At 47.0% G+C, this 27,500-nt stretch overlaps 1 protein-coding gene across 1 annotated transcript in view; it reads left to right on the top strand.

Moving 5' to 3' along the window:
* fars2 (phenylalanyl-tRNA synthetase 2, mitochondrial) overlaps positions 1-27,500 on the top strand; it is a 76,398-nt gene that overhangs the window by 23,993 nt on the left and 24,905 nt on the right. Inside the window, exons 5-6 of the mRNA XM_083681755.1 lie at positions 14,594-14,754; positions 20,818-20,969. Of these exons, the coding sequence (XP_083537881.1) occupies positions 14,594-14,754; positions 20,818-20,969 (313 nt within the window). The remainder of the gene's footprint in view (positions 1-14,593; positions 14,755-20,817; positions 20,970-27,500) is intronic.

Here is a 27,500-nt window from a genome sequence, read left to right as displayed (position 1 = left end):
CATCATCCCCATAGGAATTGGCATGCGGCCCTCACTCCCCCCCCACCCCCAACACCCCCCATCCCCACCACCACCACCACCACCCCCACCCCCTCCTCTTCCCCCTGTCCCCCGCCTCCCACCAGGCTAACCCTGGTCCCAGTGAGACCCACTGTAGGCAATCACTTGTGGGACAAGGGGGAGACAGCTGGTACACACACACACACACACACACACGCACACAAACACAAACACACACACACACACGCATACACACACACACAGACACAAACACACACACACACGCATACACACACACACACAGACACAAACACACAAACACACACACACACACACACACGCGCGCGCGCACGCACGTTCACTCACAAACACTCAAACAGCAGCCGCCACCTCCTGTCCCATGGGGTTGCGGAGGCCAGAACAAACGTTTGTTTGTGCAGCGTTCCATTTCAGCCAACCCGCCGTCACACGAGCAAATAGAGCCAGACATTTAAGGAGAAAAAGACGAAAAGCGAGAGAAGGAGGGAGAGAGGGGGGAGAAAAAGAAGAAGAAGAAGGAGCTATAAACAGATAGATAGAGAGTAAGCGAGTGAGATGGGGAGAGAAAGAAAGAAAGAGATTGAGAGATACAGAGGGAGTAAAGGACAGACAACAAGGCAGGGAGAGAGAGAGAGAGAGAGAGATGAGTGATGGAGAGGAACAAAGACACAAACAGAGAGAGAGAGAGAGAGAGAGAGAGAGAGAGAGGTTATCATCGAGATGGGAGAAGCAGAGGCTGGAGCAGGAGAGTCAGTGTGGCCTACTTAACTCAGGCTTGATGCAGTGCCTCAGGCCATCCTTATGTAACGCCTCATATAGAATAAGTGATCGGTGATATTCTCAGTAGCTGTATGCATACAGATGGCGTCCTGTACGGTGTGCGATTACACGAGCCGTAATGTTTTTGTACGTTTTGACATTATTATTTGATTTCCTTTCTTCTTTCCTCTTGTTGTCTCACGTTGCAATGATAAGGACCCATCGAACTGACAATCGGTATATATATATATATTATTATTTATTTTTTTAATTATTTTTTTTATCGTTCGTTAAGTGGAAATAGGATCCAGGGATGGGTCAGATCGTGTATAGACTGCCTGTTGTTCACCGTTTGCCCATGAATTAATTTGGCTATGGGATCGTCTGTCATTGGTTCTTATCCAGCTTTTTTTGTCTCAGAAATGCCGAAACAGACAGAAACACACAACGACCCCTGACCCCCCCTGCTGTTGTCCATGTCTGGCCTTCGTCATCTCAACAGGGCGTCCATCATGTTGCTTTTACCTGTCCTATGTTTTTAGATCGGTTATAATGAAGTAGAGAAAGAGAGGAGAGGAAGCTTCTTTAGACTATTGAGATGCACCCCTAGTCTCCATTGACGCCCTGGTCTCTGTCTTTACGTTAGCCGCTGATGCTGTCAATCATCTGAAGGTATAGGAGAGAGGACGTACTGTGGTGAAACAGCAGATCATGGTCTCTGAACTAGACAGCAAGCAGAGTATGTGGGCTTGGAGTCAGTTAAAAGGCTTGGAGCCCCAGTCAATGTTCCCATGGTGACATGTCTTGAAAACTAAGTACAAGCTTCATTGAACAGTCTGTCTGTGAGTGGTACGTGTTTGTCTGTGTGTGTGTGTCTGTCCGTGTGTGTGTGTGTGTGTGTGTGTGTGGGTGTGTGTGTGTGTGTGTGTCTTTGTCTGTCCATCCGTGTGTGTGTGTGTGTGTGTGTTTGTGCGTGCGTGCGTGTGTCTGTCCGTGTGTGTGTGTCTTTGTCCGTGTGTGTGTGTGTGTGTGTGTGTGTGTGTGTGTGTCTGTCCATCCGTGTGTGTGTGTGTGTGTGTGTTTGTGCGTGCGTGCGTGTCTGTCCGTGTGTGTGTGTGTGTGTGTGTGTGCTTGCGTGTCTGTCCGTTTGTGTGTGTGTGTGTGTGTGTGTGTGTGTGTGTGTGTGTGTGTGTGTGTGTGTGTGTGTGTATGTGTCGCTGACTCAGCAATCAATGGTGAAGATGTGAGGGTGCATGATAAAGGCATCCCTGGGATGGTGTCTGGCTCCCCGCCAGCGTGGGGCCGTGTCCATCCCTTAGGGAATCGACAAACGGGGAACAAAGCACTCTGGGATGAGACAAGCTCTGCTTGTAAAATAGTCTCTCAAACAACAACATACAACAAATACTACTGTTTTGAAACCGGTGAGTCAGTGAGACAAAGAGGTGCTGGAGATGAGGTGTTGAGAGGGGAGGGGATGGGAGGGGAGGGGAGGGGAAGGGGGGAGCTTTAGATGAAAGACACTGATGTTTTTGGTGGTGTTGAGGGAGCTGTACTATGAACACAGTACAGTACACAGCCAGAATGCTTCATGACACACTCATTGATAAGGTACCTCTACTTTAGTTGTTTTAGTGTTAGAGAAGTGCTGAGAGAGGGGGAGAGAGAGAGAGGGAGAGAGAGAGAGAGAGGGAGAGAGAGAGAGAGAGAGTGAGTGCGCGCATGAGAGAGAGCGAGAGAGATAGGCGTTACAGCTCCTGTGCATTGCGGTTTTTAGAGGTGTGTGGTGATGTACATGGGCCTCCGTCCTGCACGACCGCCTAAACATTCATGCTGCAGTTGTCATCGCGTTATTAATCGATTGGCTTATTTACATTAATTTGTTTTCTCCTTGATGTGGTGGGTGGCAGTGCATGGGCGTGCAAAGCGCACGGACGAGAACGCTAATTACAACACGGTTGCCGAACAACGGTGGGGGGGGGGGGCCAGGAGAAGAAAAGAGAGCAGACACCACAGCAGCACTTATTTTTCCCTGAGTCACATTGTTCGACACAGGCCCATGACAATACAGCCCAACTCTGGTTAATGAGCGTGTGTGTGGGGTTGTGTGGGGTTGTGTTTGTGTGTGTGTGTGTGTGTGGTGGGGGGGGGGGGGGGGGGGTAGGGGAAGCAGGGAGGGGGGGGGGGGACCAGGGACCATAGCGGCTGCTGCTGTCTTAATCCAGAGCTTTAGGGGCTGTGAAAAGCCTTGTCTGAAGGGAAATGTTCTGTTCCAGTGAGGCTGCAGCTTGTAAGGGACGCAGCATGACCTATTAGTCAGTTACCCAGGTGGGACAAGCAGAGCCAGGGAGAGAGTCCAGCAGTACGGTGGCTGGTAGTCAAAGCTGGAGAACCTTCTTCGTGCTCTGCTGTAGTTTGAGGTTTTAGGAAGCAATCAGAATACTAATGGCATTGCAATGGTCTCCAGAAAGGCATCTTCTTCTTCTCTCTGACTGAAACAGAAAGGATACAGAAAGCAGAACGATGGACTGGACAATGTCCTGTCCAGTTATTTTATATGTAGAATGCATGATGATGAAAAGGTGATAAAGCTGCTTTGCTGTCTATGACTTCGACTTCTTTGACTTCTTTGGAGCTTGTAAACGTCTTGTTAAATGTGCAGGTGTTGTGGCAATCGGGATGACAGATAATGTTTTGATCAGTAGCATTCATTACTGTGTACTATTGAGCTGTTTATCGGTGGTTGAAGGTCTCCTCAGCATGTGGCGGTTTTGTAGTTGTAAGTACTACATGTAAGTACTATATAAAAAACCTACGCTTTACTGCACTCAACTGTCGGTTGACAGGTTTCCAGGGTTACGCTACATCATGATTCCTTTTGAGCAGCAATAGTGAACGTGGGGGAATCATGTCTTCTGCATGACACATTTGCCGATTCCACTTGTTGTTTATTTTGTTATTATTGTATTTTACTCTCACGTCCTGATATTGCACTGCTGAGAGGAAGCTGTCAAAGTAAGCGTTTCGTTGTGCAACTTACAGCTAACTGTACCCTGTGCACATGACCAATACACTTTGAATTGATTTGCGGCTGATATTGCCATGGTTACACCCCCTCTGCCTCCTGTTTGTGGTTGGTAAGATGAAGGTTGGGGGGGACCAGTCGGCCGTCATACTGTGTACCCTGATTGAGAATTGACTGTTCCTCCTCCCGTTTGCCTCTCAGTTAGGAGAAACATCGCATGAAAACACTGATGTAAAAGAACCAGCTGGTCAGACAAGTTCAATTCATGTATGCCAGTGTTGAAAGAAGTGGCCAGTGTGTGAATATTTAGGAGTAAGGAGTATTTTCACATCACTGGACCCAGAATACCCCATGGTTTGCGCTTGTTCTCATCATTTGCCATCCTTTGGGAGATGTGGGCAAATAGCTTTTGATGCATCCCATAATTCAGCCTTTAGACTCACTTAACCAAGATGGCTGGATGTCTCTGTCTTTTGAATAATCATGCAATCCGTTGTTCCGCTTATTAAGCAGCCTTGCACAACTACGAGACTGGAATGTTATTCAGGGAATTCAGTAAATGTGGCTCAGCCGGTAGAGCGTGCCACTAACAACACTTAGGTTGTGGGTTCGATTCCCGCTGTGACCATATACACCGGACAGTGTATACACTCACTGCAATGTAAGTCGCTTTGGATAAAATCGTCAGCTAAATGGCGTATAGTATTATTATTATATTATATTATTATATAGTTTTAAATGTATCATGTTCATCCTGGAACATCTTTGAGGGGAAAATGATACAACAGGATAATATTCTCCTGATAAGTAAATGCAACGGTTCCTGACTCCGTGGTCATGGTTCTCTTCAACCACGTCTCTTTATAACCTAGCAACAAGCTGTGCTGCTATATTCTACAAGGATTATTTTGCTATATTATGTTTATGCTAAATACAGTGAATCAGACCTACTGGGCAGCAACATTGTTTCTTGCCTTTAGAAATGGCTTATAACACGGTAATTAAGAAGCTCATATTGTCTATGAACAGATCATGCATGCACTGTGGTTCAGTCAAGGTCTGGTAGTTAGGGTTAAAAAATATCAGTATTGTTATGTGTACCAATTAAGCTGCTATAGGATCTCGTAGCATGGTCTTGGCGGGCGATTTGGCCAAACAATGTATAGTGTCAGCCCTCTAAAAACATATAAACATTTTGAAATGTGAAATTAAATGGGGCCCTTTGCCATAGAGTAACGTGTCTGTTGACAAAATGATTAAGGATTAATTACAGTTGTTGAAAATAATGTAAATTACATGCAAATCTGTAACTGAAACAAAAACACTACAAGCTTAGAGAATTTATATTTCACAGAGTCTATAATTTGTAATTAATTAATGCATAATGAGTTAATTTAATTAGCAATATGTTAATTACGTAGCCTGCGTCTCGCGGAGCTGCAGTCACAAATAAACATGAAGTGATTAGTGTAGGTAGAGCTCTGTGAGAAAGATGAAGTGGATCGATACTGGTGTGGAGAGGAGAAGATTGTACAGGAGAGAAGAGGATAACCTTCTAACAACCTGACAGGCAGACAGACAGTGATCATACCTGAAGACGGCCTTCTTATGGCCTGAGAGAGCGTTCTGTCAGGGCTTCTTCACTTCTTCATTTCAGAAATGCAATTCAACACGTTTGTAAACTATGTGCCCGTACTGTAAGGTAGTTCTAAGTCTGTACTTTGTTAATCCCGTCCCCAGGCTATTGGGCCGGGAGATTAGTGCTTTGTCGAACGGCTCTGATGAACTGGATATTTTTACTCACAACGTCTGTGAAGTTACAAGGCGGGATTATTGGTGCTCTCACACTATAGACATGAAGGGGTTCTCATTGGTCTTTGTCTATAGGTGCCATGTAATGGCAACCTGTCCAAGAGGAGGATGTTGTAGTTGTATCATATCATATGTTATTGTGTAGTATCGTATTGCATCATATCATTATATCATATTGTGTAATGTAGTATAGTATTGCATCATATGTTGTGTTGTATCGTGTCGTATTGGATTGGATTGTATCATGAAAGAGGTTCCAGTGGGTCCCTGCTTTGTGAGCCATTTATATTTACATCTGGAGGGAGACAGAGTTAAACTTTCATCTAGACTGCTGCCCTCCATGTGTTTAGTGTCAGCCCTTTCTTCTTGCTTCCATGCACTTCCCTCATTAACTGTGGCCATATATTGTGTAAAGAGTCAGCTGGTGTCGCAGTTGTAAATTACATACTGATGGAAAATACTGCTGAGGAGCTGTAGCGTCTCTCTAGCTAACTTCTGTTTTCAACTGAGGGAGACTGATAAAAAAAGGACTGGTCTTCAGTGTGCACCTTCCACCCTGTGATATCCAAGACAACACACACTGCAACGGGTAGGTGGTTGGGTGGGTAAGTGGATGGATGAATGGATAGGTAGGTAGGTAGGTAGGTAGGTAGGTAGGTAGGTAGGTAGATAGATGGATGGATGGATGGATGGATGGATGGGTGGGTGGGTGGGTGGGCGAGCGGGCTGGCGCGCAGGTAGGTAGGTAGGTAGGTAGGTGGATGGATGGATGGATGGATGGATGGATGGGCGAGCGGGCTGGCGGGCAGATAGGTAGGTAGGTAGGTAGGTAGGTAGATAGATAGATAGATAGATAGATAGATAGATGGATAGACATGTCAGAGAGAGGCAGAGCATGGCGCCCTCTCCCCAGGCAGTTGCAACCAGGGGACTACCAGTCAGCCATGCTACAGTTGCCTAATTAAGATCTGTAATGGCATCATTAATAACCACAAGTCTTAAGGAAGGCAGGGTGTGCAATACACCACCATACGTAAAAATATTGGTCAATAAGAATACTGTTTGCAGAAGGTAGAGGAATCATACTCATTGTGGATAGTTATACACCACTATGATAGAACCAGTAGGTTCTTCTGGAGGCCCGGATAGCTCAGTAAGAGCCCGGATAGCTTAGTCAGTAGAGCATCAGACTTTTAATCTGAGGGTCCAGGGAAGTCCCTGTTCGGGCGGAACTGCATTTCACTCCAAGATCGACTACATCCTTGCAACAGCGGAAAGAGATCGTTCATCCTGCATTTCCATGTCGCCTCAGTGGAATTTTGTGGTCCTCTGCGGCTCAGTTGATTGAGCACGGCGCTAACAACGCTTAGGTTGGGCGTTCGATTCCCGCCGGGACCATATATATATCAATGGTCAACACAGGTCAAATCAATAATCTCTTGACCCATATTTTACACTCTTGATTTGATCACCTTATTCAGCTATCAAGATTTCTGAATCGAGATGGCCAATGAAACAACACTGTTTGCTTATGGGCTGATGAATCAGTTATTCAGTGCAAAGCAACCTCCAATTTGAGCAGGATTAGATGTAAATGGCAGGGCAGTGCAGAGAGGCAGTTTGCTAAAGTGGAACCTGACACAGCTTTAGTCTTTATCCTGTGTTTAGCAGAGGTTAAGCCTTCCTGTCATCCACTCATGAATAATTAGTCCACCTCTTCGCATTAATGATTCCGTTATGGAGGAACTTTAGAGTTCCTTTAGAGATGACTCCAGACAAAGACAGAATTAGCTTATTGCACCTGATGTCACACCCCCATGAGGATGATGTTAGCTCATTATATTAGCACAATGAACTATCGGGAATAAGCTGTAACATATCGGGAATGCCAGTGGGATAATGTGTTTGTGTTGGATCTGTAAGGTTTGGTTTAAGTCTGAGGTTTGCCATTTGCCTTCACCATGTCCGTACATGGTGAAAGACCTCTTCACCCCCACTAACCCCCCTGTACAAGTCCTTCTTCTGGCATTGTGACTGCCTATTGCCCCTGGTCTGAGCATTGATTACTTTATCTTATGATGACTGGTGGATAGATGATTCAAATGTATTTGTTGTAAGTTGCTAAATGCCATAAATGTAATGTAAATGTAAGATGCCACCGGCATCATCGACGGACATCTTTATTTCAAACTTAATTCAGAAGACCTTAAAGATTTTGAATAATTCTCCTTATCCTTAAACTCCTTATTATACTGTAACCCCACTTGCCCTCTCAGGACAGAAACCGTTTCCCTTTGTCAAGTTTGTCCCTATGCAAAGCAACCTTCAGAGAGAGAGAGAGAGAGAGAGTGAGAGTGAAGGAGGTATGGAATAGCCTCATTCCCTTTCAAAGGCGACACAGTTCATTGTTGCATGAATAAAACAGACGCCACAAAAGTTAGCATCTCCTGATCGCTGCGTCGTCTTCAATTATGCATGGGGGGGGTGATGCGTTATTCCTCATACACCGCTCCTGCCCTCTTCATCTTTAAGTTGATTTATCTGAGCCTCCATTGAATGAAAAACACCCTGAATGTTCTGAAAGAGAGAAAATGCACTTAAAGAGCCATGGGTCTTCGAAGTGATGCCTCATCACTAGCTGGTCGTGATTTGGTAGAATAGAATTATGCGTTGTTCGTCAACCTGGCACAACAGAAAATGGGCCTCAACACACCTGGGACTTGGTAGCATAGGAAATTGTCAGGAACAGTGTGTTGTACTGCAGTCCTTCCCTTTATTTTTACCTCCTACCGCATTTTCTTTTTTTTTAAAATATGTTTTTTTTAGGGTTAGCATTTCTGCTTTTATTGGGAAAGAGACAGTAGAGATTGACAGGAAGGAAGGGGGAGAGAGAGAGAGAGAGAGAGAGAGAGAGAGGAGGGATGACATGCAGGACGTGTCGAGGGTCGTAATCGAACCAGGAACCTTGCGATTACGTGGTATGCGCATTAGAGTGCTACGCCACTGAGCGCCCCGCCTCTCCCTTTTTAACGTCTCTTCTCCTGCTTGTATTGATTTATAGTGTAAATGGCAACAAAAACATTGCACTTCGTTACTAATCAAACTGCATAATTTATGTCAGGAACATTACTTATTCATTATTGTGGTTCAATACATAACCGCAAAATGCCTGAGCCAATATTGTCTCCAAAATCCATATTAATCACTGTATGCAAATAGGGATCAGTGTAAGTATCACAATTACCTACCTCAGCAGGCAGTTGTCCAATGTCTGTGTAAACTGCAGGTGCCTGTAGCCTCTTTACACACACACGTACACACACACACACACACACATATACGTACACACACACACACACACACACACACACACACACACACACACACCACACCACACACACACATACACACACACACATATACATGTTTAATCATGAAAACCATTTCCATCAAAACCAAGCCCTACGCTGGTGTTATATCCTTTAAGTCTGACTGTTCAAGCTACCAGAGAGTCTATCAGAGAGTCTACCAGAGAGTCTATCAGTCTATCAGAGAGTCTATCAGTCTACCAGAGAGTCTATCAGTCTACCAGAGAGTCTATCAGAGAGTCTACCAGAGAGTCTATCAGAGAGTCTATCAGTCTACCAGAGTCTACCAGAGAGTCTATCAGTCTACCAGAGTCTATCAGAGAGTCTATCAGTCTACCAGAGAGTCTATCAGTCTACCAGAGAGTCTACCAGAGAGTCCATCAGAGAGTCCATCAGAGAGTCTACCAGAGAGTCTATCAGAGAGTCTACCAGAGAGTCTATCAGAGAGTCTACCAGAGAGTCTATCAGTCTACCAGAGAGTCTACCAGAGAGTCTACCAGAGAGTCTACCAGAGAGTCTACCAGAGAGTCTATCAGAGAGTCTATCAGTCTACCAGAGAGTCTACCAGAGAGTCTATCAGTCTACCAGAGAGTCTACCAGAGAGTCCATCAGAGAGTCTACCAGAGAGTCTATCAGAGAGTCTATCAGTCTACCAGAGAGTCTATCAGTCTACCAGAGAGTCTATCAGAGAGTCTATCAGAGAGTCTACCAGAGAGTCTACCAGAGAGTCTACCAGAGAGTCTATCAGAGAGTCTATCAGAGAGTCTATCAGAGAGTCTATCAGTCTACCAGAGAGTCTATCAGAGAGTCTATCAGAGAGTCTATCAGTCTACCAGAGAGTCTATCAGAGAGTCTATCAGAGAGTCTATCAGAGAGTCTATCAGTCTACCAGAGAGTCTATCAGAGAGTCTATCAGAGAGTCTATCAGAGAGTCTATCAGTCTACCAGAGAGTCTATCAGTCTACCAGAGAGTCTATCAGAGAGTCTATCAGTCTACCAGAGAGTCTACCAGAGAGTCTATCAGAGAGTCTATCAGTCTACCAGAGAGTCTATCAGAGAGTCTATCAGTCTACCAGAGAGTCTATCAGAGAGTCTATCAGAGAGTCTATCAGTCTACCAGAGAGTCTATCAGTCTACCAGAGAGTCTATCAGAGAGTCTATCAGAGAGTCTATCAGAGAGTCTACCAGAGAGTCTACCAGAGAGTCTATCAGAGAGTCTATCAGTCTACCAGAGAGTCTACCAGAGAGTCTATCAGAGAGTCTATCAGAGAGTCTATCAGTCTACCAGAGAGTCTATCAGAGAGTCTATCAGAGAGTCTATCAGAGAGTCTATCAGAGAGTCTATCAGAGAGTCCATCAGAGAGTCTATCAGTCTACCAGAGAGTCTATCAGTCTACCAGAGAGTCTATCAGAGAGTCTATCAGTCTACCAGAGAGTCTACCAGAGAGTCTATCAGAGAGTCTACCAGAGAGTCTATCAGTCTACCAGAGAGTCTATCAGTCTACCAGAGAGTCTATCAGAGAGTCTACCAGAGAGTCTACCAGAGAGTCTACCAGAGAGTCTACCAGAGAGTCTACCAGAGAGTCTATCAGAGAGTCTACCAGAGAGTCTATCAGTCTACCAGAGAGTCTATCAGAGAGTCTACCAGAGAGTCTACCAGAGAGTCTATCAGTCTACCAGAGAGTCTATCAGAGAGTCTATCAGTCTACCAGAGAGTCTATCAGAGAGTCTACCATCATGCTTGCTATGCATCGATAGTCATTCAGATGCGACAATGTTGCAGTCCTCAACAGAAATCCGGTGCTGGATAGGCAAAACTCTCAATCATCTTTTGTCTAATTTTCCCTAGCTGTCAATAGGTAATCAATTAGCTTATATTATGAAAGATGGCATTACCACTGTCAGTAAGAATACTGAGAGTTCCAGTCAGGTCGAGTTCCGTCACGCATACTTGATCCTCTCGGACTCTGCAGGTAAAATGTCACATGGTGAAACGTGGGTCAGGAATCAATAGCTGACATTTCTGCTACTATGCACAGATGGATCCCCCATCACCACCCCCATCCCCTCATTTCTCATGGTCAAGTTAAAGTCAGTACTGAAAACGAAAAAGAAGAAGTGATGGAGAAAATGGAACCCAAGGGAGAGAAAAATGATAGAGGGAGTGAGAACAGCAAGGGAGGGAAGGGAGAGGTGGTAAAAGGGAGCAGGAGGGAGTGATGGAGGGAGAGAGGAGCTTGAAAGACATTTTGAGACAAAGCGATAAACAGAAAGAGAGATGGGACTTCAGTGTGGTTATTGGAGAGAGTGAGAGAGAGAGCGAGAGAGAGAGAGAGAGGGGAAGAGGAAGGACGGGGGCTAGTCAGCGGTGGGGTGGCACAGTTGCGTCGTGCTGTGAGGCGGCATGCTGCCAAGGACGATTAGATCCTCTGATGTCACTGCAAGGTGGATCACAATGGCGTCAGACGCCACACTTCCGTCCCCAGCCCACCAGTGCCCCATCCCTGGCTGCTCTGATTGGCTGGGAGAAGGGGCCTGGCATCACAGGATTGAGTGTCGAAGAAGAAGAGGGGCGGGGGGTGGTCTTACGAGGGCTGCCCCCCCCCCCCTCCCCGCTCCCCCCTCCCCTCCTGTGTTTCGACTGAGGTCATCGCTGAGCGTTGTGCGTCGTGCCACCTTTTGGCTGACGTGCTTGGCACCCGTGGCGGTGTGAGCTGGCTGGCACCCGTTCCCCGCCAAAGACCGCAGCTCAGCTCTGACACACACACACACAGACACGCACACAGACACGCACACACACACACACGCACACACACACACACACGCACACGCAAACACATACACACACACACACACGCACACACGCAAACACATACACACACACACACACACACACACACACAGAAGCGGCTGTCAGGGATTTTATACCCGTCTTTTATCTTTCAATGCGTCAGTGCCTTCACTCATGGATCTGTGAGGGGAGATGATTATTTTTGAAACAGCTGCACTCCACGACTACAGCCACACCATTACTGTACGTCTGTACTGAGTGCACAGTGTGCACACCAACTGATATGTACTATGTACTAACAAGGAGCTGTAGGAAGGGGGCAAGCATGTATATCATGTTTTAGTATTTAGACTATAACTGTGTTTATCTTGTTAGGCATAAATGTATTAATTTTTCTTGTCTTAGGGTAGGGTGGGGACAGGGAGGGGAAGGATGGGTGTAAAGTCTGATTGATTCAGCGTTATGAAGTTGTGATTTATTCATGTGTGTTTCCCCGGTCTTCTCTGACCCCAGTGCTCCGTTACTCATTAACATATAAAGCAGCTTGGCTCCACGGCGAGCGGAGAAGACGAGACCGGGGTGGAAACGGGAGGCTTTACCGTTCCCTTCTCTTCCTCGGGTCACCAGGGTCACCAAGCAAATAATCATCACAGTCATCACAATCAAACAGCAGATAATGTCCCATACCCCAAAGGCGAGCGACGGATTTCAATACCCAGACTGACATTTTTGCAGGCTCTTTCCCCTGCCTGGCTGTCAGTCACAGAACCCCCTAGAATGTGTGATGATAGTTTTAAGTTGGCTTATGGCGGCAAGTAGGCTGTGCTGAGTGGTCTCCTCCTCCAAAGGAGAGGGTTTTACTGAGCCTTAGCCTACACAGAGGGGAGAGGCACACACACACACCGTGCATTGTTGCATCGGCCTGGTAGGTAGTTCATCAATACCAGAAAAATCTTAAGGCGGTTCAGTCCATTGACTTTTCCTCCCCGGATCGTAGGAGAACACTCTGTTTTTTCGGTCATTACATGGAGATGCATCAAAACAACTTGTTATTGATTTATTGACACCATTAAGGTGATGCACTGAATAATAGTCCCCCTCTAAAGAATGCAACCACCAAGCACCTGGCAGAACCTCTCCACAACCACATCAGGTGGAGCAGATACGCTGAAGATACTCACACCTAGTGTGAGACAAGTCTTCTATTCTAGACCCAGTGGCTGGTCAAGGTTGAGGTCTTTGAGAGCCTGGCTAGAGGCTGGCCACGTACACATCTGGGGAGGCTGGTCAAGGTAGAAGTCGGAGGATGGGCACATTGTAATGCATGGAATGGAGAGTGAGGATTTTTACTTCCACCGGCCTCCACTGATACACATGTAGTCTTGTTCCTTTTTGCGATTAACAGTTTTTTTCTGGGTCATCGTCAAGAAAAGTATGGGGAACACTAACCTCGAAAAAGACCAGTCTTTCCTATTTCGTAAAGCCTGGGGAAATCCTTTGCAGAAAGTGCAGTGCCCTCCCTAAGTATTGCAAAGAAGAAGCATTTTGTCTTCTTTTAGCTCTGTACTCCACCAGTTTGGATTTGAAATCAAACAATTACTATGGGGTCAAAGTAGAGATTCTCAGCTTTAATTCAATGAGACGCTGGGTATATTCTCTGGGGATGCCCTGCCAGGCCTGTACTTCAGCCATATTCAGTTGCTTGTTATGAGGTATTTTTGCCTAAAATCTTATCATCCAGAAATTAAATTGCATCCGATTTAGAATCTGAAGATCTTGGCCAGTCTGAAGATCTTGGCCAGTCAACTTGGCCAGTCAAGAACGTTCTGCTTTTTGGCACTGAAAAACTCCCTAGTTGCTGTGGCTGTATGTTTGGGGTCATTGTCTTACGGTATAATGAAGCACCATGCAATGAATTTGGAGGCTTTTGCTTGTACTTGTAGCTGACAAGATGTTTCTGTACACTATAGAAAACATTCTGCTGATGCTGTCAGCATGAATTTAGACAAGTTAACATTGTTTCTGGACGTCTCTTTGGTCCTCATGTTGACAGACACCAATAGCAGAATCCAAAGGCAAATGCAAAGCCTAAAATCAATACTAGACATCGGCAGCTCTCTTATTCCTGCACAAATGATGTGACGGAACACACCTGACAAACCAGAAACACCTGTCAAGTCAGTTTTCCAATACTTTTGTCCTGAAATAGGGGGAGTATGTATAAAAAGGGTTGTAATTTCTAAATGGTGAAGCCAATCTGAAAAACGAAAACATTGAATTAAAGCTGAGAATCTCTACTTCATAGCAATTGTTTGATTTCAAAATGCTTCGTCTTTCCTATACTTATGGAGGGCACTCTATCTACAAAGTGGGTGGAAACCCATTTGAAATGAGTGACACGTCGAAACACGTCAAACCAATGAAATACCTGGCGAAGCCCCAAAAAACATAATTTCTTCAGGTTTTCTTCCATTTTCTTCAATGGAGAAAGCGAGCACAGGCAACAACTCTCTGCAAAATAGCCCTACCCGGTCAGAAAAGACGACGCACATAACAACAAACAACCATTCTAGAGGCTTGTGGAGGGAGGGTTCTTGGAATGTAACATCCAATGAAATTGCGAGCACATTCTCCCATCGCTCCATCATTCAGTTCAATCCAAGCCAGATTGGCTAATCTAGGCGTATGTATGGCTACATGGACTTGGATGTGTGGCTACGCGAGGCTAGGGAAGCACTAATCTAGCCAGTGCTTGTGCCTGTACCTCTAATCTAAGATGTGCTGCTCTCCTCTCTCCAGCGGGGGTGGGTGACAAGCTGGGCTGGGCCTTTGGTCTGGGGCTGGAGCGGCTGGCCATGGTGTTGTACGGGATCCCAGACATCCGTCTCTTCTGGAGCCAGGACGAACGCTTCCTCAGACAGTTCCTACTGCCCACCATCGACCAGCCCGTCATCTTCCAGGTAAAGTCTTGAGACATACAGTGTGACAGTTACAGTTATCTTCCATCCTCTCTTTATGGTTGGCATAAGACAGTTGACAGTTGGCATTAACAGTTAACAGTCAACATCCTTTTACATACCTTCTTTTACATACCTTCATTCAATGTTTGGACTTCGACATTGCTGGACCATACCATTTTCCGCCATGATGGATATACAGGTACAACGATACAATAAAAAAAGAAACATCAATGCAACCTCAGTTTAAAAAAAATGCCCATGGGGACACCACTCACTGGCTGTAGAAAGCTGGGGTTTCATAGTTCATACCTGGAGGTTCAGTATTTTCATTAGTCTTCATTAGGTGCAGCTGATTGCCCAGATAGACTCCAAACCTGTGCTGTATGCTCCACATCAGTGGACAGAAGACAGGCGTGACAGGTCCTCTCTTCTCTTCTCTTACCTTCTCTCCTTCCCTCTCACTCCATTACTGCTGCTTTACACATTCCCTCTCTTCTTTCATCACCAATTCCCTGGCTCTGACCTCCACCCACTCTTCCAACACACACGCACGCACACACACACACACACACACGCACACACACACACACACACACACACACACACACACACAATGATTGTATCATTTTCACATGTTCCCTCCTGACAGTTAAGGGCTTTATTCGTGTACCCTTCATCTGTAAAAGCATAAACGTCACTCTCCTCTGTTCTCCCCGGTGAAGGAGTCACAATGCCTCCCCTCCTCCTAAACGTCACTCTCCTCTGTTCTCCCCGCTGAAGGAGTCACAATGCCTCCCCTCCTCCTAATGCGCTCAGCGGCGGCGGCGGCGCCACCATTGCTATTCCTCCTCACGCTCCTCTTTTATTGTAATGTGTTTCTCTGAGCTGTTTCTTGCGTCTCAGGCTGTGTGAATACAAATGCCCGCCCCGCACATTAACCCGTAAACCAAGGGCTGTGTGTGTGTGTGTGTGTGTGTGTGTGTGTGTGTGTGTGTGTGTGTGTGTGTGTGTGTGTGTGTGTGTGTGTGTGTGTGTGTGTGTGGGCGGCTAGGAGAGAGGACCGAACATCAGAGCTCCGCAACCAAACGTTAACGTTATGCCGACCACAGCCAGGCGGCCATGTTTGTTTACCTCGTTCCATACTGTGGCCCGCTCGTTTGCGTTCGTCAGGCCTAACATGCGGGACTGTAAATGTCACCCTAATATGTTGCCTTCATTGCATATACCTGGACCGGGTATAGTATACTAGGAATGTGGGTTATGAATGTGAAAGAATAACCCAGCCTAGTCCAGCGGCTGTTCCATTAGCTCCATTGGATCTCACTATTGAGTCCCCACTACATTTGTATTGGCCACATGGTGCGGCAACTTCACAAAATGGCCTCCTAAATCAAAGCCCTTAGCCTCTGTTTGGGTTGCCCCATAGGATGACAACTCAACTCAGAGAGTGAACCGCAACTGCCGATGTGAAATAGTTTTCATGGTAAAGTAGCTCTCCAATTCAGCATCACTCATAACTCAGCCTGAGGTTGCTGAAGGGGATATTTCTTTTCTTTTTCTTTCTTTCTCACCTTTATCTTAGTCTTTCAACCTCCGTGGCCTCCTCAGGTCGAGAGGACAGGCTGGCGCATACTGCTGCTCACTGCTCCCACTGTCTCAATGTATTATACATGAATCCCTCGTCCAAACACACACACACACACACACATTTACACACACTCACACACACACACACACACACACACACACACACCCTCAGACACACACTCAGACACACTCACACACACTCACACTCACACACACTCAGACACACACTCCTGCACACACATTTACACACACTCTGACACACACACACACACACACACACACACACACACACACACACACTCACACACCCACACACACACACACACACACACACACACACACACACACACACACATATATACAGACTATCTCTCCCTTCTCCCCACCTCTTGTCACCTCTTGTACTGTGCTTAGGCAAGTGGGGTGCAAGACAGGTTCAGATAGAGGTGACGAAGCGTGGGGGGGGGGGGGGGGGGCTTTCAGCTGGCCGTCGGTCAAAGCAAACATACTGTATTTAAGCTGGCTGATGGGTGGAGGAGAAGAGGCGGAGGGAGGAAAGAGGAGGAAGAAAGGTAGATAACTAACTGGTGGAGGAAGCGAGATGAACTGTGGGAAGAGGGAAGGATGTAGGAATCAATTGTTCTGTCCCTCAATCAGTGGGGTTATTGCTGCCAGAGCGTAATGACTGTTTGTCTGGCTGCTGCAGTGGTGGTGGGATTTGGCCAGGAGTGGGGGAGATGTGAGATGGGGATAATGGAGGTTTTAGCTATAGCTCATATTGATGGCTTCACAAGTAGAGCTTTTTGGGACATGCTGACTTTGCAATGTAATTACAGATAATTTAATTGGATTTGACTGGAATGAGTATATTAGACCTTGTGAAATGACCTCTGATGATGTCAGACACCCTAGCACAGTGAAATATGCAGTGGTCTACAACTTGATCTGACAGACAGGCAGTACATTCAGAACCAGAATCAGAATTATTTTATTTGGCCAAGTATATTTGCACATACTGAAATGCACATATGGAAATTGAGTTGCAAAATATTAACAAAATAGCAAAAAAAAAAAAATACAATATTCAATAGAATATTCAATAAATTATTCAATAGAACAATAAAACAATAAATGATGTAGGCAGTGCAAGGCTAAGAGGAAATGAGGCTAGAGGCTATGAAATGGGTATGGGGCATGTACACTATAAATTAGAATAAATTTAAATAAATATAAATTACTCTGTGTGTGTGTGTGTGTGTGTGTGTGTGTGTGTGTGTGTGTGTGTGTGTGTGTGTGTGTGTGTGTGTGTGTGTGACTCACTACCTATCTTCCGCCATATACTGAAGACCCATCTCTTCAGGCTCCATCTTGACTATCCTTCCTAAAGACCCTTCACCCACCAGTACCCCTCTGTACAGTTCCTCTACTGTTAATAATAATCATTTAAAAAGTGTGTTTTTAAAAAGTACTTCCTTCCTCTAGCATTGTGACTGCCAATGGCACCTGATCCTAGCATAGATTTTTTTCTTATGATGGCTATAGATGATTCACTTACTTTAGACAAATGTACTTGTTGTAAGTCGCTTTGGATAAAAGCATCTGCTAAATGTCCAAAATGTAAATGTAATACTGTACAGTACTGTGTCTCTGTTTGTATTACTTAGACACAATACTGTGTAGGACAGTAAAGCCCTGTTTACACAGAGGCATCATTTACCGTTCCTGTTTTCTGTGTAAAATTTTAACTATCGACGTGGGTTCAATATTTTCCCTGTGGCAGACCAAGTCAACGCCCCAGTGAAATGCCGGTGGTCTGTGTAAACTGAGCCACCACATTGCCGATTCAACCCCACGCTCTGTTTTTGTTCAGAGGTATGACACTCGCTTGAGAGCACCAATCAGACAGATCGTTTTGTGTCGCAACCAGGAAACACAAAGTGAGCTGTCACGCGCTCTCATGTCACCTCAAGAAGCAGAGTAGAAAACACTTCTCTGACAGTGATTACTTATTTTTGTGAAACAATATAAACATGCGTCATGAACCAAGCTTTCAGGTGGTCTTGGTTAGTTTTTCCCTCCAGTACAGCAAATGGCTCCTGTCAGAGGAGGTTAGTGCCTAGCTAGTAATATATCTCAGACCCGACACTCCATATAATTTCATGATGCACAATTTCACCGTTTAGCCAATCACCCTCAGGTTTACCTGCACACTATGTGGAAATGCGGAGTGCCGTGTTTGGAGTTTTCCAACCGCCATTGTGTTACAGATAGATACCTCGCGAGCATTTTCACGTTTAGGTGAAACATCACTGCTGAAATGACACGCCTCCACAGATGCAACTTCTAATGAAAGTAGGCTGAACCATTCCTTTAATAGCTGTTATATATTCTTCTAGCTAATGTCCCTAACGTTTCTGGCTTGCTTAAGGTCTTGTGCCTGCTCTGGCCTCTGGATGCACTACTGGTGTAGTCCTTCTTTGCCGTTGTGCACCTGTGTGCTTCTCTTCCCCCCTACTACACCTCCCCCACCCACATGCCTACATGCAGAATGGGAAAGTTGGCTAGGGTGGAATAAGTCCTGGTTATCCAACGGCCCCTCACCGTTATATGTGTGGGTATAGGGCTTAAGATGCCGTAGGAGACTCTACTCCCTTACGACTAAGGCATGGCTGGACCATGGCCCTGTGGGCATGACACAGCCACTGAGTGATCACCTTCAGTCTCCTGATCCAGCTCGTTTCTCAGTCCATCTCCCCCTCCACCTCCCCACATCACTCACCAAGCCCTGTGGCCCGTGGAGGCGAAAGAGAGGAGAGGAGAGGAGAGGAGAGACATCCGCCTGTCACGTCACCTAATGGGCTTGTTGCTGTTATTTATTGCTCTGCACTCTCCGCTTCCTCCGGACCTGGGCAAGAGGAACGGTGGACGACGCCTGCTACTCTGGCCAGGGTCACTGCACTCTCCCTGGGCCTGCCCACACCCACCGCCTCCCTCCCCTCTCTCTCTCTCTCTCTCCCTGGGCCTGCCCACACCCACCGCCTCCCTCCCCTCTCTCTATCTCTCTCTCCCTGGGCCTGCCCACACCCACCGCCTCCCTCCCCTCTCTCTCTCTCTCTCTCCCTGGGCCTGCCCACACCCACCGCCTCCCTCCCCTCTATCTCTCTCTCCCTGGGCCTGCCCACACCCACCGCCTCCCTCCCCTCTCTCTATCTCTCTCCCCCCCCCTCTACTCACTGGGTTTGTAATGAGGTGTGACTGGGGGGTGAGGTGTGTCCCCTGTGCCTGCTCTGGCCTCTGGATGCACTACAAGGCTGGTGGACTCTCTCTCTCTCTCTCTCTCTCTCTCTCTCTCTCACACACACACACACACACACACACACACACACACACACACACACCACCTGAGGGGTGGACTCCAACTCGTACCCTCTCACTCAGGAAAGAAGAATTGTGGGTTTCATTATCTCTTGGGCCACAGATATGGAAAATACAGTAGCCTGCATGGTAAATGTACTCTAGGGTTTTTAATGACCATGATATATGTTATTACATCATACTAAGTTGTATCACATTACCAAAGACAGACCGGGAAACCCAGTGAACAGCATAATCAGAACTAGCGTTCAAGGCGGTTTTGTTTCTGGCAAGACAGAAGTACTGCATGTAGTACATCTAATTAGTGTGATATATCCCCAATGGCAGACATGGGGGAATCTGGAGGGCCCAGGTGTTGTAGAGCTCCCATCCCCACGGGGAGGCTGTGATGCTGGGTACGAGTCAAACTCTGCCTCCTGGCTCCACACCACACCCAGAGGCCCATCTAGTTCTCCTCCCACCAGTCTGCTCCAGTCTAACCTCTGGTAAAGCAACCCTGAACATAGAAACAACAACAACAACAACAACAACAACAACAACAACAACAACCCTAACACACACACAATTGCTAAACATAGACACAACAGTTCAGTCTGTCCTGGAAGCAGGGTGAAATATCTCTCCTTCTGGTGGTTTCTGCTCTGCTCCTGTACTAAGGCTGATGTATTCACATCTCATTAAGTTTTAATGTGTTTTGGTCTTCCTGTTTAATCTTCCAGAGAAAATGTTGAAATTATTTATCTCAACCTCTGCTTCCCACAACCCAATACAAATGTGAATATTCTCACTGTGTCCTTCCTGATCCATCTTCTGTTCTTCTGTTATTTAACACTCCTTTTGTCCTTCATCATGCTCGTCTTCAGACCAACCTCGTCGTATAGACATTAGTGTGAGTGTTTGTTTTAAAGATGCACTAACAAATGCTATTTCTCTCTCTACCCTCCCACACCCCTCTCCCTCTCTCTCTCTCTCTGTCTCTCTCTCTCTCTCTCTCTCTCTCTCTCTGTCTCTCTCCCTCTCTCTCTCTCTCTGTCTCTCTCTCTCTCTCTCTCTCTGTCTCTCCTTCCTCCTCTCCTTCCTCCTCTCATCTCTCTATCCCAGCCCCTCAGTAAGTACCCTCCACTGTTGAACGATATATCGTTCTGGCTGCCAACAGAGGGATACACGGAAAACGACTTTTACGACCTGGTCAGGAGCATCGGAGGGGACCTGGTGGAGAAGGTCACGCTGGTCGACCACTTCACTCATCCAAAGTAAGACAACCGCAGACGCACACATACGGTACCACATCAGGTGTCAGACGTGTAGGTCTGTTAGTGAGTTTGAGGCATCGAACCGATTTAGACGACAAAACATGGCAATTTGAAGACGAGGCGATTAGGAGGTAATGCCAAGACATTGAGATAATAGCCTTGCATGTTAATGCTAAGCTTATACGAGCACTTCTGACAGAGAAATCGAATTTAAAGTGTCATCCTTGTTTGTTCCATTGCCCGACGCTAATGGTATCGCAGAGCAGTGAATGCTGATATTCGTATCATGTCAAAGGTCGTGCCACAAGTTGGAGGATGGGGAGAAGGCAAAGGTCTGGTCTATTCCATTCCCTGACAAATGGGTTTGCAGGTCAAAGGTTAAGTGATCCTCAATCCATCAGAGGATTCAGGATTGGCCTGGTGTGTGTTTCATAGTGAAGTGTCTGATAGCATCTATTTGTTATACTCTTGACAGGACCTTATTATACAGGATAATGGGGAATCTCTCTCTCTCTCCCTCTCTCTCCCTCTCTCTCGCTCACATGCAGACACGCACACACACACACACAAACACACACACACACACACACACACACACACACACACACACACAAACAGAGCCAAGAGCTGTGTGCTCTGTTGAGTGGAGCTCTTTAGTCTAATGACAAGGAGGATCAGGGGGTCAACGGTCTAACGTTTGTTAATGACACATCTTCATTTGACCTTGCTCACATCTAAGACATGAGAGGCTCTATTTGTTTAACTCTCACACACCTTCTCTGTCTCTCTCTCTCCCCCCATCTCTCTCTCTCTCTCTCTCTCTCTCCCCCATCTCTCTGTCTCTCTCCTCTTTCTCTTTCTCTTTCTCTTTCTCTTTCTCTCTCTCTCACCGGCATGCACGCACACACACAGACACAGACAATTAACAAACAGAGCTGTCTTTGCTAATCCCTGGTGTGACAGGAAGCAACAGGATTGGTCCAGCAACAGATCAATCACAGAGACTGATTGGCCATTGCTAATGGAATACTAAGACTTGCCGCCAGTTAACTTCTATCAAGGGGGAAGCAGAGGAAGTCTTTTCAGACTATAGAGATGCATCCCCCTCACACACATGCACACAGACACATTCACACACACATACAGTACAACACACATATACACACACACACACACACACACACACACACACACATAGAGTACCAGTCAAAAGTTTGGACACAAACTTGCCAAGAGTGTGCAAAGCTGTCATCAAAGCAAAAGGTGGCCACTTTGAAGAATCTAAAATATAAAACATATTCTGGTTTGTTTAACACTATTTTGTTTACTACATAATTCCATATGTGTTCCTTCATAGTTTTGGCTTCAATATTAATCTACAATGTAGAAAATGATAAAAAAAAAAATGAAAATAAAGAAAAACCATTGAATAAGAAGGTGTGTCCAAACTTTTGACTGGTACTGTATATATATATATATATAGTTGGTGTCCTTGGTGTTCACCCTGTGAAGGTGGGTAAAGGACGTCAGCTGTGGGCACAGCATGGCTAGCCCCGGCTCCCAAACCCAGTGAGTTTAATGTAGAAATGAAGGCCCTGCAGTGCGTAAAAATGCCTGCGAGCATTAATCTCTGTCCCTGCTCTTAATCTTTTTTAAATAACAACCTTTTCCCCACCCTCCATTAATGATAGCCATAAATATGATACATTCACTGGTGGCATTAGGGCCTAATGGCTCTGCGTGGCCTGCATGTGTACGTGGAAGTGGGTGTTTCTCTGTGGGAGAGGGAAAGGCAGACAGAGAGAGAGTTTGTGTGTCTGTTTGTGTGTGTGTGCACGTGTGCGTGAGTGTGTGTGTGTGTGTGTGTGTGTGCATGTGTTTGGACGAGGGATTCATGTATAATACATTGAGACAGTGGGTGTTTGTGTGTGTGTGTGTGTGTTTCGTCAGTCTGCCCGTCATTGCAGTGTTCTATTGCATGTTAATGCCCCTGCGTTCCCTTGTCACCCCCCTACACCTCGAGAAGGATGAGGTGTGTGTGGTTCCAGTAGGCCAGCCTCTGGAACCACACCCTCTGGTTCCAGTAGGCCAGCCTCATAACAAAACAAAGCTCACAATTACCTACAATTACCCAGCCAGAATATTGACCAGTGGGCCGCTGTTCCTGACTGCTGTTCCTGACTGCTGTTCCTGACAGATTCTCCTCTCTGGTCACCTCAGGAATGTCTCGTTTATGACCAAGATGGCAGCCTTATCCTCCAGAAACGCTGAGTCATGAGATAGCGCAAGCTGCTGATGAGGCTGGTGCTGTAGTACCCTTGTCATTTATAACCTGAGCATTTAGAAAGGAGAGAAAGGAAGGGAGAAGGAGGGGAAGAAAGTGAGTAGGAGACAGTGTGTGTGTGTGTGTGTGTGTGTGTGTGTGTGTGTGTGTGTGTGTGTGTGTGTGTGTGTGTGTGTGTGTGTGTGTGTGTGTGTGTGTGTTGTGTGAAATGAACAGAGTATCATCTTTTAAATATGAGTAGGGTCAAATATGAGTAGGGTCAAATGAATACTTTGTTATCCTTTGTCAGGAAGAGAGGAGGCATTTGCATTTTTCTTTAACTTTGATGTACAGTTGATGTACTCTTTGCCCCAGGGGCAGCAGGTAGCCTGGAGGTTAGAGAGGCCGGCCGGCAGTCTGCCCCAGGGGCAGCAGGTAGCCCGGAGGTTAGAGAGGCCGGCCAGCAGTCTGCCCCAGGGGCAGCAGGTAGCCTGGAGGTTAGAGAGGCCGGCCAGCAGTCTGCCCCAGGGGCAGCAGGTAGCCTGGAGGTTAGAGAGGCCGGCCAGCAGTCTGCCCCAGGGGCAGTAGGTAGCTTAGAGGTTAGAGAGGCCAGCCAGCAGTCGGAAGGTCGCTGGTTTGATCCCCGCCTTGGGAGGGGGCAGGATGTGAGCTGGTGACTGGAGGGTTGCTGGCATCATATCTAAGGTATCCTACCACCCTTGCCCTTGAGCAAGGCACTTAACTCCCTAAGAGTGTGCTCTACTGTGCTGTGTGTGCTGTCTCGGGGGGCAGGTACATCAATATAGGCACCAGATCGTTCCTCCACCATAGAGAACATTGACATACTCTATAGTGAGATCTACAGCACCTCTGGGACTTCCAACTACCAATGGAACTCTATGGAGGAGAGGAGAGGACAACTGTAGTTACCTCATGAATCAATAAGCTGACTAATTATCACTCCCTCAGTCAATATGAATGAAACCTCTGTCATGCTCTCTCTAAAGGCCCCAGAGGCTCTGAAACAGTAGTTTGGTATTTTCCATTTGATAGTCCAGCGTGACAAACGTAGGTGGCCCGTGTAAATGTCACACCGCTGAGGAACCTGTGGGATGATGTACAGCCGCTCCTGACATTCAAACAAACCATTCCAACTTACACACACGCCCACAGACAGACACACACACACACACACACACACACACACCATTCCATCCCATCTCCTCAGGATCCTGGAGGCTGAAATACAAGTTACATTGAGCTAAAATGTCATGTTGTAGTAATCCTCAGCTCAGAGGTGTAACAGAAGCCTTATGACTGCTGTTTGGTGGCCGTTGATCACCTGGGGTGTAGGCTTGCGTACTGTACTTGGGTTCATATGGAAGAGGTTTTACTGGCCACTCCAGTATTCCTCTGTTGACGCCTGTGTAACAAATCAAACCTGATAGGCACTATAATACCACACAAATCTGCATTTATTGGTCCGTAACACTGTCAGATGTAATCGGACGAATTAATTTGGAAAGTCGACTGCGCTGTCAATCACGCTGTCAGCTCGGGCTGAAGTTCCCGTGGAAGTCAGTGGCGCCAGGAGGGGAGGAGGGGGGAGGAGGGGGGAGGGGGGGGGGCAGAGGGAGAAGCTGTTAGACGGAGTGAAGCGAGAGGGAGATGCGCTGCAGCATAGTAGCTACACAGTGTTTTACAACCTCACTGGGATGGTAGTAAAAAATCAATTTTTGTGTGTGTGCGTCTGCTCTGACTTGAACACATGAAAAGTACCCCCATTACCTGTGTTAAAAGATCTGTGTGTGTGTGTGTGTGTGTGTGTGTGTGTGTGTGTGTGTGTATGTGCGTGACAGCGAGTGAGTGTGTGTGTGTGTGTGTGTGTGTGTGTGTGTGTGTGTGTGTGTGTGTGTGTGAGTGCGTGTGTGAGTGAGTGTGAGTGAATGAGTGAGTGAGTGAGGGAGAGATGGGCAGAGGAGGGAGGGGGACAGAGGACAGATGTACAGTAGACACAGGAAGGGAAGTGGAATATGGATAGAGATTGTACTGTACAGAGCGTGAGAGGAGAGAGAGAGAGAGAGAGAGAGAGTGAGATGGGAGAGAGAGAGAGAGAGGAAGAAACAGAGAGAAGAGTGCCGTGCAATGTCATGTCACTGGAGCAGTGAAACGTTTAGGGATAAATGGAAAAGAGATGGAGAGAGAGAGAGAGAGAGAGAGACGAGAGATTGTGTGTGTGTGCGATTTACAAAATAGTGGTAGTTTGCCAGTGTGTAGCCGTGGAGAACCAGACTTGTTAAAAATCTGCCCTCTTTTGTGGGAACCCTCCAGGGATCCTTCAGAAGGAAAGGCGAAGCAGCAGGCTAATGCCTAGCACCGCCCCCGAGCCAGGGTAGAGAGAGAGAGAGGGGGGGGGGGGAGAGAGAGAGAGAGAGAGAGAGAGAGAGAGAGAGAGAGAGAGAGAGAGGAGGGGGGGGTAGGGAGAGGGGGGGGGGCAGAGAGAGAGGGGGGGGGGAGAGAGAGAGAGGGGGGGAGAGAGAGAGAGAGAGGAGGGGGGTAGGGAGAGAGAGAGGAGGGGGGGGTAGGGAGAGAGAGAGGGGGGGCAGAGAGAGAGAGGGGAGGAGAGAGAGAGAGGGGGGGTAGGGAGAGAGAGAGAGAGAGGGGTAGGGAGAGAGAGAGGGGGGGGAGGGAGGGAGAGAGGGGGGGCAGAGAGAGAGGGGGGGGTAGGGAGAGAGAGAGAGGGGGGGGAGAGAGAGAGAGAGAGGAGGGGGGGGTAGGGAGAGAGAGAGGGGGGGCAGAGAGAGAGAGGGGGGGCAGAGAGAGGGGAGGAGAGAGAGAGAGGGGGGGGTAGGGAGAGAGAGAGAGAGAGAGGGGTAGGGAGAGAGAGAGGGGGGGGAGGGAGGGAGAGAGGGGGGGCAGAGAGAGAGAGGGGGGGTAGGGAGAGAGAGAGAGAGAGAGGGGTAGGGAGAGAGAGAGGGGGGGGCAGAGAGAGAGAGGGGGGGGCAGAGAGAGAGACAGAGGGGCTAGTGTTTAATGGAGTACAGCGACAGTGAGAAGGGAGGGAAGCCAGCCCAGTGCAGGACACACCAGTAAATAATGCATTGTTGTTGACTCGATGCTGAGTGCAATACGGAGCTGTGCATACTGCATCACCCTGAGATCAAAGGCAGCTGGGTACGCACCGTACGAGGAGGCCGCTTACTCTGCCAGCGCTTAGACGAATGTTAAATCGTCAGATTTGAAATTAGAACTGTAGGATACAGGATTTTTTTGTTGTTGTCGCGGATGTGTGTGTAAAGTGGTATTTATGGGAACAAGCGTTTCGCGCTGACAACGTCAGCTCTGCATTTTCAAGTTGTCTTAAGTGTCACCCTCCCGAGTTTGTTTTCACTTCTTCTATACGTTGATCCCCGCGTCTTTCTGAGCTGTACAGTCTGTGAAACGGTAGTGGAGCGTTTGCGAGTCATGTCCCCGTGAGGCCTCTACCAGGCAGCGTTTCAGTGTTGGCAGGCTGAAGGGAGTGTATTCAGAACTGGTGCAGATTTATACTCTCGGCGCTGCCAAGCCCCCGAGGCTTCTGGGTAATCTGGGTATAATTGAGCGTGGGGGGTCACCGGGGGGAGAGCCCCCAGGCAGATGAGACCCCAGGATACACTGCTCTGTTTTTGTGCAGTGAGGCAGGAGTTACTGCCTGTCTTTCTACCCATTGTAGGCTTTTGCTGTTTCAGTGTGTTATCCTCCTCTGTGTGGTTTGGAATGGGTGCAGAGCGGCCATATTTAATACAGGTGCATTGCCCTGCATAAGTAATGGGACAGTGAAGCATTTTTTTCTTCTTTTGGCTCTACTTTAACCTCATGGCAATTGTTTGATTTCAAATCTAAACCTTTCAGGTATAGAGCCAAAAGAAGAGAACATATAAATTACTTACCAGCAGGGCACTGTATGTCAGGTATGCAGGGTTGAATTCAACAGAGGATTCTTTCAAAACAAGAAAGGAATTGTTGAATCTGTGAATTCATCTGTGTGCGCTGAATGAATTGGAATTTGACTTGACCCCAATGCCATTTTGAAGCCACAACCATAACCATAATCATTACTCAAGTGAAGATTCTTTGTCTGATTTGTCTACATACACGGCTGCATGGTGGCTGTTTTCGACTGTTTGACTATTTCCACACTAACAGGTGCATGCATGGGGCACTCTAAATTAACTACTACAGACGCAGATTTACCACAGACAGACGCAGATTTACCACAGACAGTTTCT

The sequence above is a fragment of the Argentina silus genome, assembly GCF_951799395.1.
Source record: "Argentina silus genome assembly, chromosome: 1".
Classification (NCBI taxonomy): domain Eukaryota; kingdom Metazoa; phylum Chordata; class Actinopteri; order Argentiniformes; family Argentinidae; genus Argentina; species Argentina silus.
The sequence above is the reverse complement of the archived record's forward strand: the minus strand, read 5'-3'. Positions and strand labels throughout refer to the sequence as shown.